Genomic DNA, 16403 nt, shown 5'->3' on the forward strand with positions numbered 1-16403 from the left:
CCTCAAAAAAGCTAACTCTCTGTCTTACTCACTCTTTTTGATTTCCAAACCTCTCCTGCTAGCTTAGAGTCTTCCTTTGAAGAACTGGTTCCCCAAATACTAGCGTGTGAGTATAACTTTAGTAAATCGTGTAGTTCCAATGGCCTCAAGCGGACAATCCATGTGAGTAAATAATTCAGATATGGGATGGAGACCATGACGTTCAGCAGAGGTGGAAAAGTTTTCTGTTGGATATTGTGATTTGGTTGGAATCAAGATATTATAAGGGAATATACTGACTTCAATCCAGGATGGAAGGCAGAAAATTTTAACAGTAGTCTTGAAGATCTTCAGGGTGCCTAGGTCGTGTTGATGCAGGTGGATTGACTAGATAATCTTTGGAGGCTTCCTCTAGCTCTGCTTATTCTGATTCACCGTAGTGAAATGGAGGAAAAGATAAATTGAAGCAAAGAACAATTGCTTTGCCTTACTCGTTTCCATCGATGAGACCAAAGTGCAGTGTGGTTCAACTGTACTATTTCAATCTTTTTTTCTTTAAAACTGATATTAAACATTTCTTTGACTTCAAGATCACCTCATATGTGATGTACTCTTTGCACAGATTAATTTTAGATCCTCAAGTTTTGTCATTGTCAAAACAGAGTGTCTCTTTCCCACCGGCATTGTGCTGATTCCAACATCAACAAAGATCAGCTGTGCTGTAGATTTGCGTCTGTGGGAATGACTATGAAGACCCAACTTTATAGTGTAGGGAAACAAGAACTATTTTTGAAGTGTCAGTCCGACCATGGCAACGTGGAGTTCAGCACAGCTTACGCTACTCTGTTTCTGGACTGAGGTTTGTACCTTGCATTGTGCTCTGTATTGCATGAGCGAAATTGCTAGCAACACCCAATTAAAACAAGCACTGATTGTTTACTCCCCATCACTGCCACTGCTTTGACTGCAGTGTAAACGCACCACTAATGACTTGGCCGATGGGAGGGGAAAATTACGTGTCAGAGCCAAGTACAAAACCAGGAATTTGGGCCGTCAGCCAGCTTGTTAGATCACACAGTGTGCCTCTAATGAAATGCATTGATTTGTGACTCTAACAATAACATTTTTAGGAAATCATTTCACTGGCTATTTATTTGTGTGTTGGAGCAGCCTGATGAGGTTGGAAAACTAAAGCAAACACTGTGCTTACAAATCAAGAGGAAAATTTTAAGGATGAGGTTAATTAACCATTGGAATAACTTTCCTAAGGATGTGATGGGTTTTCTATCATATCCTGTTGCACAGTCGATACTAGTTAGTTGTATAGAATATGTGCATAGCTTCAGCAGGAGCTCTGGGTATCGCTAGAAATGATTGTCTGAAGTTTTTTGGGTTCTGTTACACCAGAGATAAGACTATGTTGTTGTAATGGTCCCTCTTGACGATAAAAAAACCCATGAGCCTGTGACAGCCATTGAGTCTGGGTGTTTGTGATTCTGTGGAGGAACAGACTGAAATCCCATAAGTGGTAGATTTAAAACTGGCAACAATTTTCATAAAGGAGACTACCAAATTACAAAGACGCGTTCTGCAGAAGTGGACACCCTGCCAATCCTGCAGCTGATATATTGTACCGTGATGAATTAGTGAGCTCAGAAAGAATTAACCCATCAATAAAATGACAGACTTGGTACATTTCAAAGCATCTGCTCAGATCTCATGGAATTTTTTGGCTGCTACATGTTCAGTCAGAGAGAAAGAAATAGTGGGGTGAGCCCATGATCACCTTGTAGTCTTTCACTGGATGCCTCAGAAGAGCAGATGGGGATAGTGAGCGGTGGATAAGGTAAGCCTTTATCTACTTGGGGGTTTGTATGGACCCTTTCCTGGACCGACTCCTCTTAAATATCCTTATAGATCTATATTTAAAGTTTTCTTTTTCTTGTCTGCTTACAATTTATGGTTAGCTATATTTCATAAATAACATTTTTTCTGTGTGCTTGGGTGAACACATTCTAGAGTTGCCAGAGTTTAAGTACTCTGTGAAAAGCAACCCCCTTTAAATAGTCTTATGTTGGCTATCTAGAAATTGAGGCATCCAGAATCTCTAGTGAGTCCTCAAAGTCTGTGTTGCTGCATTTGATTGTTTTTTCTTTTCATGTCTACTTTGTGTGTTTTTGAACAGTTCATAACCATAAAGATTAGGAAAAATTCCAGCCAAGTAAGACTTGTTTTGAGGAAAAAAAAAAAAGAAAAAAAAAGTAGGGGTTAGGTCCAAAGTGATCGCAAGCTTGTTTGTTCATCTTTAAGATGCATTTACTTATTGCAGTTCAATCTTTATTTCTGTTCTGCCACAGACCTGATGTCTAGCAATGTAAGCTGTTCATGTTTAAAAACAGAATTCACCTTTAAATGTGCTTAGACTGGAAAAAATATGCCTGGTGAGGTCATTTGCGGAGCAAGAGTTAATGCATCATGCAAACAGCTAAATAAAGGTTACAATCTGAGTGGAATTATTCAGAGCTCAGGGAGAAATCTGGCATTTGCAGTCTGTCACTGGCTTTGAGAAGTCTGGCTCTCTCAGTGTCACTGCCACTCGGAGACATCCTGCTTTCTGTGTGGCAGTAAGGGAGGGGACTGCAGCGCTGGATGGTCTTCCTGTAAAACCAGCAAAAACAGGAGCGGTGGGAAGTGTCATGTGCGAGGAATGTGTGGAATGAGGGGTGAGTATGAGCCCGTCTTTGTCCACGTTTCGCAGAGCGAGGTTATGGGTGTAAATAGCTGCTCTTCCTCCTCTCTTCTCCTCTTCAGGGCAGCTGAAGAGCCAATGTCAGGACAGTGTATGATCCCTGGTATCCCTGGGGAGGAGAGCTGCATGGAAGGCTATGAAGAAACATGTGCCTCTTGAGACCTGCCAGTTAAGTACTGCAATTTTTGGGCCCTATCTGGTAAGGGCTCCCTGCCTTTCTTTTCCACCAACATCCTTGGGAGTTGAGGGTGTCACTTTGGGGTAGGATACACCCTAAGTATGTATGTAGTACAGCCAGAATAAAAACGCATCACTTAAAAACGCCCGGGCTTTCTTAGAGTTGGCAATCTCCACAGAGGTGTTGTGCTAATATTGTGTTTAGTGTTTTGTTTCCTTGTTTTGTTTCTATAAGCCAAGTGCTTGGCTGATTGCGCAGGAAAACAACTGCTATGGGCATTCACTTCAATGGGCAAAATTTAAACGAGTCACCAGGGACTGGCTGCTGCTGAGTTCAAAGAAAAAGGGACATCCAAAACCTCCAGCCAAGCCAAGTTATGGTGGGAAATATCAGATACAAAGAGGAGAAAACTGGGAGGCACAGTAGGGTGAAAGAAAGATACAGCTTGCTTTTCCTGTCCATAATTGGACAGATTAAGGCGAGGTTGGAATGAAGATTTTAAAAAAAAAAAAAAAAATCCATAAAATTTTGCTAAGGGAAGTTTGTTGAACATCAGGAAACATGCTCTGGTGTTTATGTTCTGTGAGCTGTGTGCAATAATCTGGGGATAGAAACACATTGAGAAAGTTAATATGGTATATGGTACTTGACAAAATAATGGAAAATATATTAGAAAGAATAGTTCTGTGCAGGGCAGAAGGTGGAGCAAATGCCCTGCTATGCTCTTCCATTCATTCCTCCTTTTTTCTTTCCCCAGTGATTTTAGAAGTCTCCCCAGGCTCAAAGATAACTCAAACCCCTGTATTCCCAGGTGAGGTAAAGAGGTTGTGTTCATAGAAACAGAAAACAAAAGAGGAAGATAGAGGGGCAAGAGACAGGGAAGGAACAGAAATCTAAACTTGGGTGTTGCTTTCCCCCAGCACAGTGAGCAGCAGAGGCTCACAAAATGAAGACTAGGGAAAGATTGCCATCTTCTGGAAGGATAAATATCTGCCATTATTCGGAATCCTAAATCTGATATATGTATATTTTTGAAACCATAGAATATCTCTGATAAATTTATTTTTAAATCTGAATTTTTATCCATATAAATCTAATTCAGTTCCATTTCATCAATATATATACTTTGATCCCACCTTTAGGAACTGACATAGCATCTTGGATTTTAATAAGACTCTCATCAAGCTTAAAATTAGGAACATGTTAACATTAAGGATTATGAGTAGAGAGATGGGGTTTATTTATTCTTGAGCCTGAAAAACAGACTTTTTTTAAACTGAGCATTTAGAAGGCAAACCTAAGGTGTCCAGATGCGAAGAGACTGAGCAACAAAAAAAGAAAATTACCACCTTCCTTTTAAGCAGCATCAGCTATTATTCTACCTATTTCAGTAAATTAAGTACATCTGTGTCAAACAGAACCTTGTTATTAATCAAAAAACCTGCAGACAGTCCATGAAGCTTGGAAACATTCAGCATTGCTTTCAGTTAGCCTGTCTTAGAAATGATTATCTGTATTAGAGGAGCTTATGCAGTGACTAGGATTAAAATCACCGCAGAGCTACTGACTGTTCTGCTCAGGGCAGGAAGGGCCAGCGGCCCGTGACAGCCCAGCCCACGTATGGGACCCTGAACCTGTGGGCTCTGTCTGCTGCTTCTGCCGGGCAGGGCTTGTCACAGGCTGCACTGGTCACCCAGAGCCAGTCCTACACCTGCCTCCAGGTTCTGGTGTTGGAAGCGGAGGATGAGAGCAGATGGACCACTGGTCTCCTCTGTCCCGGCAGAACAGCAGGGTGGGCATGCGGGGAATTTGCCTTGCTCCCTCCTGCTGGTGGTGGGAGCTTCACCTGCTTGGCACTGGGCAAAGCCTTTGCAGGGAAGACGGCGTGCATATCTTTGAGGTGCTCCTCTCCCTTGCATTTTGATTTAATGTGGCACTGCTCCATGCCCTCTAGTGACAGTTTGACCTCATGAGAGGTCACGCCATTCTTACTTTTCACTGTGCTGATACCAAACGAGGTGTATCAACACCCTCAGGTATTGTGGGATCTTTTAAACTTTCAGGACAAGAGCTCAGAGGGGATTTTGGGTGAGTGTGAATCTTTCTGTCTCTCTTTACTAGCTTCCCAAATTCATCTGATGTGAAGCTGCTGGGAGCTGGGATTCCTGGTGAACTTGGTGCCTTGGTAAAGGCTGCCACTATGAGGGACACTGACAGTCTTCCCCATGCTCCTCTACTTTGAGTGTTGGACTTCTTTGACTCACAGTGTTTCACATACCTCTGTCACGGTGGTGATGCTGTGGTGCCAGTCTGCCACTCAGCAGTGCTTCTGTTAAGGGGCTCCTTTTGTCTTTAAAATCTCCAGTGCCCATGGGGAGAGCTGGGTTGGCATCTCTTCAGGGTCTGAAATCCTCAGTCCTCAGAGCAGATGCAGTCACATAAACTTTCCTCTCCCCATTTATTTCTTCTCCCCTTTCTGCAATTGGCAGGTCTGGCCAAAAGGGTGTCCCAGGGCTTGGGGGCTTGTGGCCTTTGCCATTCTGCTGAGACAGTGCACAGGGCAAAGCGTGACCTGACACCAAGGGTGCTGGTAGTTTCTGAGCTAAGGTCGCTTGTCCCCTGAAGCATTGTCCAGAGAGCAGCCAGCTCGCTCCATACAAGCCCCCAAACAGCCACCGCATGGAGATGGCTGGGATCTCTCTGTGTTTTATGGAGACTTTCTACTCAGTCAATACAGGTCACCCTTCTGCACTTAATCCCAGCCCGCAGCACCAATCGCTTCCCATATAATCTCCCAGAGCAGCTGTGCTGTGATTGCATTGTGGATTACCAAATGACCATTTTCCGCAAAACAGCTGCTGGCTGGAGGGATAGCATTTAATAATCATGGGGGAGGGGGGTGAAGGAGGAGTGGAGGAGGCAAAGGAGAAAGGGGTTTTGAAGCAATTGGGTTTCTTGAAGGATCCAGAGATGAGCAAAACAGCAGACATAGCGTGAGTCCTGTTTCTGTATCGCTTCCCCAAATTAACAGGACTTCGAGGACTTGCTGCCAAGGTAAATTCAACTCTCTTTCCTTTTGGGGCTATCTAGATACTATGGTCAGTTATTGTCAGCAAGTGTTTGGCTTTTATGGAGGGAAACTTCTCTGACAATGTTCTCATGATGCAGTAGTTCAGATTTGCTTCTTATTCTCTTCATCCTCTGCATCCTTGATCCAGTTTCTTCTTCTGACTCATTTGTTTGTTATATTTTTTGTCTTTTTCCTTATCACTTGTTCTGATATGATATGGCTTTTCAGCTACTACCACAAATCAAGTGGAGAGAATATTTTTCCTGCTATTGAAGATTTAAATTAGAAAAAATTCTTTTTGTCAATATTATGAGTGGAAAGATATTTTTTTTAAATAAAAGCATGAGCAAACTGAAACCTGATGACAGAAAATCTTATCAATCAAGCATCGATGAAAAACTGAAAACCATTGTGTGCTGAAGGTTTCTATTTTCAGATGAAAAATCATGTTGTTGAGGAGAGCAATTTTTTCTATAATTTCCTTTTCAGTCATAAGCCAAATTTTCCACTGAAAAACTCTCAGTGAGGAATTTGCCACCAACCTTGGCAACCTTGGAAACCTTCACATAACTAAGTGTTCCTAGTAGGTATCTGCTTTGTGAAAATGGTGATATCCAACATGTCTTCAGATCATGAAAGACGTTAGTTACGGTATCACTAAGATGTTACCCTCTCTAGGGTGCAGCATCTCCATTGATGAAAAAAAGAAATGCTCTGGTGAAGAGACAAAAGAAGCCAGAGCACAAAACAATACAGGAATTTTGAGGGACTGAATATTTTCTTGCCTTTGACAAGAGTGTTCTGGATCGGGCACCGTTTTCTTAGTGTGATGAGATGCTAATGAAGTCCTGCTTTCCAGAAGGTGCTTCAGCACCATCTTTGTTGACCACATTTCCAAGCTTGCTGGTTAGCAGAACAAATGCTTCTAACTACACCACTTTTAGCTGTGGTGCAGTCACAAACAATGCAAAGCTCAGTCTCATATTGTTTATTTATAGTAGTGTCCACAGTGTGCTGGGCCTTTCTCACACGTTCAACATTGGGTGAGTCAACCAAAGTTATGTGAAGAGGACCGGCAGCAGGCAATGTCTGTACAAACTGAATCTATTCACGGGCAAATAGATTTTTGAGAGTCATAAATAGGAAAGGGTGGGAGTATCTGGATGAAATTGTGCCAAACATAGGGAGTGCCATGTGGGAAGAGGCATGCATTGATTACATGAAAGTTGATGTGTGGGTAGATGACATCTAATCAATCCATGGAGTGATAAGTTGGGGTTCTCAGAAGTCAGTGCAGGGTTTTGCAGGAACCGTAAAATCTTACGCTTCCTTCTGAGTGAGAAAGACCACAGGACCCTGGTGCACAAACTGCTTTCTGAATTGCTTTGTCTGATGAGATGAAACCGGGAAAAGTGTTTGTGGCAATGTTCGCTCTTAAAAAAAACAACACTTTGGCACTTTGTGTGAGAGCAGAGACACTGTCATCCCACCACCCTACCAAATTTCTGCTGTGCAGAGCAGTGCTTGCACAGGTGGGAGGTGCTGCTCTGGGGCTTGCACTTGAGCTGCTGGGTCTGGATAGCTAAGTAGCTGGGTGTCCCTCCTGAGCAGGTCACTGCTTTGACGTGTGACCTTCAGTGATCTGGTAACATTTTCCTACCTTTCCCCACTGTGAAATCAATACACTCCCTCCCTCCCTAGGTTCAGTAGTGAAGTGCTTGAAAAAGTATTTTGGGACACTTGACAGCGAGAATTCTCATCTAGTTGGACCCAACATTCATCATGCCCCATCTAAAGGTAACACATGGTATTTGGGGAAGTTGGTTAACAGTTTTTCCCTACCACCTCTCAGATGGAGTGAAGATGATGTCCCTTTTATTTTGCTCATGCGGTCACACACCCTGATGCACTCAGCCCTGGTATGTCTACTGGGTCACACTCTCTTCCCCAGTATAGATATTCACTGTACTTTGAAATGGTTGAAGCTGACCTATTGGTCCACCACCCTGGCTTTCAGGAAATGGTTCTTCTGTGCTGAGTGAGCTCTTGGAATGTTGTGAGGAGGGCAGAGTGCTCATATTCCCTCCCTGCAGGTGCATGCTGGGAAGAGCTGGGATTCGTAAGGCTAGGTAGGACAAGTGGCTGGTATGACAGTCCCTCCTGTTTGTGTGTTGTAGATGGAGCTGCTGAAGGGATTTCCATTGCGCCGTGCTTTCCTGGCTGTCATCCTGAACCTGCTGGCGCTCAGCCTTTCCACCACTGCCTTGCTTGGCAGCTACTGGTGCACGGGGACCCAGAAAGTGCCCAAGCCTTTGTGTGGGAAGAGCAAAGCCACCAAGTGCATCGGTGTCCCCATGCCGTCTGACGCAGGTGCTAGCAATGTTTCATCCCAGGAGGAGGTGCACTACAGCTGGGAGACTGGAGATGACCGCTTTGCCTTCAGATACTTCCACACTGGCATGTGGCTTTCCTGTGAAGAGAGCATGGAAGGGCCAGGTAGCGTCTTGTCCAGGCAGCCACAACTTCTTCCCTTTTATTTACTCCACAGGAGTTTGGAAATGAAAGGTGTGAAGCTGACAACACTTGGGAGGAAAGCCGCCTTCATTTTCCTACATGGCATCGGCCCTGTGCACTGCTGTGGTCATTATATTTCTGTCCTTCATTGGGAGGTTTACACAGAGGGTAGCAAGGGAGAATGGCTGTCTCTGGTGTGCCCTTCAGTCTGGAATAGGGGCTGTGAAGTGCAAGTGGTGGTGGCAGTGACTTTGTGATGGCATCACCCATCCTGATACGAACTGGAATGAGCCTCCTTTCCCCTTCCCCATATCTCCATTCCTACACACAGCTTACTTCATGCTCTCCAGGGCACATTTGGGCAGGTCCCCTCAGAAATCTCAGCAGGACCATTTAATGCAGTGTTGTCAATTTATAGTTATCACTGTGAGGAGTGCAATAGTTGGTGTTCTTTTTAAATCACCAAACTGACAGGTTTTGTGAATTGAATGGGGACTGGGCTTTTCTTAAAAAAAAAAAAAAAAAAAAAAAAGAGAAAGAGAAGTACCACCTTATAGATACTGAGAAAACCTGGAGATGTGAACCCAGAGGAACTGAAGCTAGGAGGCAAATTGACCTGAGGATTAGAGCTGCAAACTCATAATTTTTTAGTTGTTTTTGTGATATTGTGACAGGTTTCATTTGTGATTTTTGACCATATGAGACTGGCACTGTAAATTCTGAAGTGTCAGGAGCTGGTTGTGCAACCTGTCCTAGACCCCTTTGGTGCCTCCTTTCACCCTTGACTTGCTCCTGCCCAGCCCTGCTGAAGTCCTTCTGCCGAAACCTGTGCCACACCAGAACAGGTGGATGCTCTGCAGTGCACAGATGCTCTTTACAGCCTGGCACACACATCAAGGATCAGAACTGACCCAGAAAGTGGCCAACAGGGAGACTTGAATCTAAAGATACAGTGATGAAAGTGACTTTCATCAGGCCCATTCCCCTGAGCCCACCACCCTCCCTTCAGCTCTTCCCAAGCACAATCATCTCACCTTTAACAAAGTTCTAGTATAGCATTTCTCGTTTTCTTATCTGTTGCTGTCAGAGTTTGAAAAAGAACTGGTGAATAAAAGCAGACTGAAGGGGGGCGGGAGCAGGAGGGAATGTGCTTGAAACTCCCATGTCCTAATGAGAGGTCTGCTTCGTTATGAGCATTTCCAGACATGCTGCGGAAGGAGATGTGTTTATTTGGGACTGGTTTGCGTTGGGGTGTGTTTCCATGGTGCTTGTGGGAATGGGACTACATTCTTTGACAGCTTTCTCTGAAAGACTTGTCTGGCCATCGGGCAGTCCCCAAATAACCCCGATGCCTGAAGGAACGCAGAGAGCACGTTACATCTGGATCACAGCAGAGCACAGGGTAGAGCACATAGTCAATCTCAGTCCCTTGCTTCCTGTAAATTGAGTACAGCCCACCCACTGCTGTGGGTATTTGAAGCAAGTGCATAGACAACAACAACAACAACAAAAAAGGGGCTACTATGAGCAAAAAGAGTTTCAGTTGAGCTGGAGAAAGGATTTCATTATTCAGACTAATCTCAGGATCAGTTTAGATGAGCCATTACTGAATAACCTCATTAAAGTTCTAGGTGAAGTAGCAAACCGCAAGTTAATGAGGACTGCAGATGGCACTAAGCTGGATAGCATCCTGAGAGCTGTGGATGACAGAAGTAATTCAGGAGATTGGGAGAGATTAGAACTGGGGATAGAAATTAAGAAAATGAGATTCTTACATGAAAAGCGGCAGGCTGATACTTCTGGAAGAAAATACTGTGCCAAGTAGAGGAGAGAATCCTCAAATGCAGTGATGCAGTATGCAGTAAGAGAGACTTACAGATAATAATGATGGACCCTCAGCTGAGACAATAGTTTGCATCTGGCCAACATAAAAAGCCAAAGCAAATATGAACACCATTTTTCCAAATAGCATGCCTAAAATGTGAGGACAGAAGACCATATTTCTGTGTGATACCCTGTCACAGAAGAAGGACTCGCATCTCTGTCATGCAGCATTTCACTTGGGAAGATTTTTTTTTTTTTCTTTCTTCTTTGGGAAGCAGTGTTAGAACTGCTCTGCTGAGACTGTGGTGAGTGGGAATTCACGTCCTCAGCAGAAGTGGTGGGGCTACAGTCTGTTATAAGATACACCCTTAATAGGCCTGAACAACAGTAATGTTGTGAATGAGTAGCAACAGATTCTTATAATCACCAGAGGCTTATAAGATTTAAAAATTGATGACTTTTTTTTCTGGAAAGGCCACTTCTAGTTTTCCAGGCAAACATTGCCTTCCCCTGGTGAATGTATGGAAATACGGTCAGAAAGAGAGCAGAGGTGAGAAGATATGATGGGTAGACTCAGAAATGACTGGAGCTATGCAGTGAAAAGAAAGTGAGAAGAGATTTTTCTTTTCCTTTATGTACTCTGCATTGTTTTGTAAACTAATACCTTTGTTTTTGTGTTTCAGAAGAGAAATGCCGTAGCTTTATTGAGCTTTCACCACCAGCAGAGAGAGGTAAGAGCAAATCTCCATACTTCACTGTAGCTGCCCAGTGTACTTCCTTGGGATGGGGGACCTGCAACATTTCACCCAAGTGAGGACAGCAGGGTGGGTCCCCAAAGAGGCAGGCATGAAATCCTGGCCTCATGGTTGCTAAAAGAGCAAAGATTTCCTCCCAGATGTTTGCCTAAACCACTGCCATCTGTGAGGTCAGTACTGGAAACCTCAGGCCCCCTCCCATGTGCACTGGGATTTGCCTCATCTAATAAATTGCCCCGTTTGAGCTTGTCATCTTGCTGTAGTCGGCAGGAAGGGGACGGATGCCACCTGAGGGCAGTCCCTTCCACATATTCTACATGTTGACTCAGTGCTTCAGTTTTGGGGTCTACTGAGATGACTCTAGAAGCTGAATCTCCTCTTACTTTGTGGTAAGTGATCAGGACACGCGAAAGTTACACTTTCAGGGTGAAGTCCAAACTTCATTTGGATTGGAGAGCTCAGCCCTCCTGTCATTGTCACGTTTCAAATTATCCTGGGGATAACTTCAGTACACTTGGATATATGTGTACATACGCAATAGAGATTTTACTTACTAAAAGCTTTTCATTTGTTGTGGGCTTGCTAACCATTCCCTGAGCTGGAGGCTGGAGGCAAGTCATTTCAGAGGATGTTCATATGTGAAGGGAAAGGCCTGGGGTGCAGAGCCTGTGTCAGCATTCAAGCTATGAGAGCAAGGGCTGGAACAAACGCCGGGGAATCACAACAGCCAGCAGAGAGATGAGTACTTTTGGGGAGCCCATCTTCTTTTTCTTCCTTGTTTCCCCTATTTTCAAAACACTGGCAAAGACTGCTGACCTGCTTTTATAATGTGTATTCCCAGGTGAGGGGGCCAGTGCGAGTGGCCTGCAGTGGCATCGCTGTGTAGATTAACCTGGGTCACTCTCGGCACAACAGCAGGGTAGAAAAACCTCCCCTGCTTATTCTTTTGGGAAACAGTATTCACACAATTCAAATCATGCTGGTGTTATGAGATCATTTTGAAGTCATGCAGATCTCCATCATAAAATGAGTGGCTTAACTGCATTTACTGAATGACTCTTGAATTTACCACAAAATGCTCACTTCACAGTGAGTAGCAATGTATTTTTCTGCTTTCTCACCTTCTTGTGCTTCATTCCCTCCCAGGCCTCTGGCTCTGTTTTTTCCAGTGTCTTCCTTATAGATGTTTTCCTAAGAAAAGAGGTTTATGCAACCAGATTATGTGTCTTTGTAAATCTTTCTGTCTGTCCCCCCTCACACTCCTCCTAATGCTCTTTGTGTAATTACAGCCCAATATTAATAGAAAGGCCATGTTCCGTAAGACCTTGAGCTCCTACAAATTAATTGGAAGATCACTGTGAGCTTAAGCATGGCACTCGTAGTCACATTGTGGTCTTAACAGCTCTATCACTCTCTTTGGCCCCTTCCTGCATATAGCATCATCTTAATATGACCTTGGCCTCCAGTGCAGCTGCCATTATGTAGTGGGGCCACCACTGGAGAAGGTGATGTGACTGCTGGTTGGAGGCTGGGCTGGCTGAGCTGGGTGTCTGCAGAGCAGCTCCACGTTACGCAGGCAGCGTTACAGGACCAGATTACATATCATGGGTGGTGAGTCTGGACTTCCAGGGGAAGCGATGCAGAGACATGTGTGGTGCCTGCAGCCTCCAGGACACTTTCGGCAGTCTGAGCTCTAATGACATAGTCTCCCTGACAGTGCTGCAGCAAGCAAGCCGGCTCCTTTAAGCAGGGAATGCAGCTCATCAATTCCTGCTAAGGAGCTCGGTGACTCTATAGCACTAATGACGTTGAGAAGTCAAGTCAGTGCCACATTAATGACGGTTTTCCTCACACTCCTTTTCCCCAGTTGAATGTCTCCTCTACGGCCATTAATAGTTGCTAACAGTAGTGTTCACAGTGCTGCTTCATTTGTCAGATTAATATTTCTTCCTCAATGAATCTTGTGCCCTTCCACAGCCCAGCATTACAGAGTGCCATTTCTCATTCTCCTCCAATTTCTACTGCACATGCAGCTCAGCTGAGGACTGTGGTATCACTTAAGTCCCACTATTAATCCCAGCATGAAAGCACCTGTACCCTGTTCAAGCAGCAAGGTGAGCGGTGAATGTTATTGCACTAGCTGGATATCCACCCCAAGGAATGTAGGCCTGAATTCCAGAGGTCAGGTCCCAGCCACTGCCATAGACAAGCCATACAGTTTTCTTAACCAGTTGAGTCCTAGGTTAAAAGTCGTTGCTTCCATTGTTGTGATTAGAAACCTACTCTGACCTCACTACGCTAATAGGTAAGAACCTTCCAAAGTCCAGCTCAGATGTGTTTATGGCCAACCTATCATCACTAGGTCTTGTGCTAATACTCAACAGCTTTCTCTCTGCCTTTTTCCCCATGGCTTCTTCCTTGCTGTTTATGAATAACGCTGGCTTGTTTACAGGCAGCTATTTTAGTTCCTCTCAGCTTTTGCAGTGCCATCTTCTGAGACAGACTCTCTGTCCCCTTCAGCATCCTTTGAGTCCTTGCTCACAGGCTGGGGGGGGGAATGCTTTTGGGTGTTCGTTGTTTTCCTTCTTTCCAAAGGACATCCTTTCAGGATTGGCTGGGGAAGAGGGAGTACTGTCCCCCGAACAAGCTGTCTTGTATTGATGTGAGGAGTCTCTGGTTTCTGGCAGGAATCCTGTGGCTGTCACTGGGATCAGAGATGCTGTACATCAGCTTGCTGCTCATCAGCTTCATCCTCATGATGGTGGAAATGCTGCATACGGGCAATCCTGTCTGTGGGTTGAAGCTCAACGCCTTTGCTGCTGTCTCCTCCGTGTTGTCAGGTAAGAGTGTTACTGCAGGCCTCCTCTCCCACACACAGCTGAAGTATGCTGCTCTGGCTCCTGCTGTAACTTCTATGCTTTTTTGTCTTTTGTGTCCAGGTCTCCTTGGGATGGTAGCACACATGATGTACACTCAAGTCTTCCAGGCAACGGTTAGTCTGGGTCCAGAGGACTGGAGACCACACTCATGGGACTACGGCTGGGCATACTAGTACGTGAGCTCTGAAGCCATCTTCACCTCCCCAGCCTTTTGGGCTTCAGCCATACTCCACCCTGCCAAAACCCACCTCCTCCCTTCTTGACCTTCTGTGTTTCCAAAGACAGGTGTACCATGGTTGTACCACTGCTGATCTCCTGTCTTTGTCTCATCCCCTTCTTTAACAAGTAGTTGCTGAGTTACTTAAATTAGTAGCTACAAAGGACTGGCAAAACAATGGGGTCACACCTATGCAAGTACCTTCGACCCTGCTGACTAATCAGGTTGGCCCCTACGCTGGTTTGCCCTGTTTGGTCTCAGCTCTTCCCTGTATGCAGAGGCCAGTGTCACACCTGTGACGATGCTCTCAAACATGCCTCCTTTTTCTGCAGTTTAAGTTGGGTGCTGGTTTGGCATCTTCACTAACCAATGTCCAAGGGGCCTAATCCTGCAGCACCAAAGCCTAGACAGGTACTTAAAGATGTGGACACTGTAGCCAGGACGAGCAGCTGCAAAAAGCAGGTGGCTTAGGGTTCCTTTCTCTGACGGCTAAAGAAGCTGACTGCAGCTGATAGGCCATAACTGACTTGACAAACAGTTGGATGAGCCTTGCCAGTGCCCACGGAAAGCGCAGGCTCAATTGGCGATGCTGTACTGATGATGACCACATTGATTCTTAAGACTTAAACGCTCCAGTGCCATGTGCCAGCTGTGGGCATCAAATGTCAGCATGGCCATCTGGTTATGCTCATGAATATGCCTCACGTCCAAGAAGACACTAAGCAGCCCTGCAATACAAAACTTGCTTCCAAGCTGTGCTGTCCTGCTCTGATCCGTTATAGACATTCCCGCTGCCCTTTTTATTTTCCCTGTATCCCTCCCTTCCCTGTGACCAGTATTTACCCCACCGCTCTCAGAAGGATCTTGTGGTGGAATAACCCCTAAGAATTGTAATGTTATGAGCCTGACACTTCTAGGCTTTCTAGTTCATGTCCATGCCCAGCAGCTTCTGCCTGGTAAATCAGGGTGCATCAATTCCTTACCCTACTTGGCTTCTCACGGCACGTGCTATTCTTGTGTCTCTCCTGTAGCATGGCCTGGGCCTCCTTCACCTGCTGCATGGCCTCTGCTGTAACCACTCTCAACACCTACACCAAGACGGTGCTGGAGTTCAAAAGGAACCACATCAAGGGCTACAATGGGAGCTTCAAGGATCAACCTCAGCACCACCAGTGCTTCATACAGCAGCAAATAAGCAGCTACTACGAGCCCCAGGCCAAGATCCTCCATTCAGTCTCTGAAGGAGTCGACTTCTACTCGGAGCTGCAGCAGAAAGTGCTACAGCGGGAACCAGAGCTGGAACTGGATGAGGTCTTGGGACAGACAATCGGGGAGGATCGCTGTTAGGGATGAGTGCCCAGGGACAGAGCTGTGGGGTTTGGGAGGCACAAGAGCTCTGAACCAAACACTAGCACCACTGTTAGCAAGTTCTTGGAGAGCTCTTCCTTCCTCTTCTGTTTGGGGAGAGAGAAGGTGGGCATGGGGCCAGGGCAACAGCAGTGCCAACAGTAGCAGGGTAGGTCCTCCCTAATCACAGTTTGACGGGTGTCCTCAGCTGGGAAAGGTGAAACTGGAGGGACATGTTGTTGGTGCCAGCTGTCTCCAAGCTCTTTCAGACAGAGCTGAAGCAGTTGTCCTAATCCCAGCAGTATTGCACCAGGGAATAGATAGTCAGCACCATCCAGCTGACAAACTGCAGTGCTGGGCCTCTTTCAGTGGTGTCACATCGACCTTCCAGCAACCGTCCAGGTTCAGTGTTAATGGTGAATGGCATCGGTGCTCATATTGATTGGCTGTAATCCTCTCTGAATACCCTATTTATTCTTCATTTCCAGGCCCAACCTCCTCTTCTCCCTGCCCCCAGATTAAAAGGGCTGCTGCAGCAGGAATGGGGGGTTCCTTTAAGACATCTGTCTCCTCCTCCTTCTGATCTGTAATGACTCCCACATGCTCCCTTCTTGCTTTTCCCCCCCAAATCTCCCATTCTGAGGTACTTTCCTGTCTGTCTCTTTCTACTGTGCTTCTCCACAACTGCTAAGAATCCTTGGCTGGGCTTTTGCTTTTTAATTTGTTTCTCTTCATCTGTCCGCCTTTTCCTCATTGTAAAAATATCACAAACAATCCCCAAATCAAGCAAACTCGTTGTCTCTCAAAGGTGAAACACTGGTTTACATGACACACTGATGTTGTACACAGCATTTATTTGCTCCACTGCAGTTCACAGTTCAGATACATTTT

The 16403-nt window shown here is 45.3% G+C and overlaps 1 protein-coding gene across 1 annotated transcript; it reads left to right on the forward strand.

Annotated features, from left to right (window-relative positions):
* The first annotated feature begins 2864 nt into the window (after positions 1-2864).
* Positions 2865-15512, forward strand: GSG1 (germ cell associated 1). The gene is made up of 6 exons (XM_074168324.1): positions 2865-2927; positions 8154-8472; positions 10998-11045; positions 13757-13909; positions 14009-14120; positions 15197-15512. The coding sequence occupies exons 1-6, from the start codon at positions 2865-2867 to the stop codon at positions 15510-15512; spliced, it is 1011 nt and encodes a 336-aa protein (XP_074024425.1).
* Positions 15513-16403: the final 891 nt, after the last annotated feature.

This window comes from Numenius arquata, chromosome 2 (assembly GCF_964106895.1).
Source record: "Numenius arquata chromosome 2, bNumArq3.hap1.1, whole genome shotgun sequence".
NCBI classification, from domain to species: Eukaryota; Metazoa; Chordata; class Aves; order Charadriiformes; family Scolopacidae; genus Numenius; species Numenius arquata.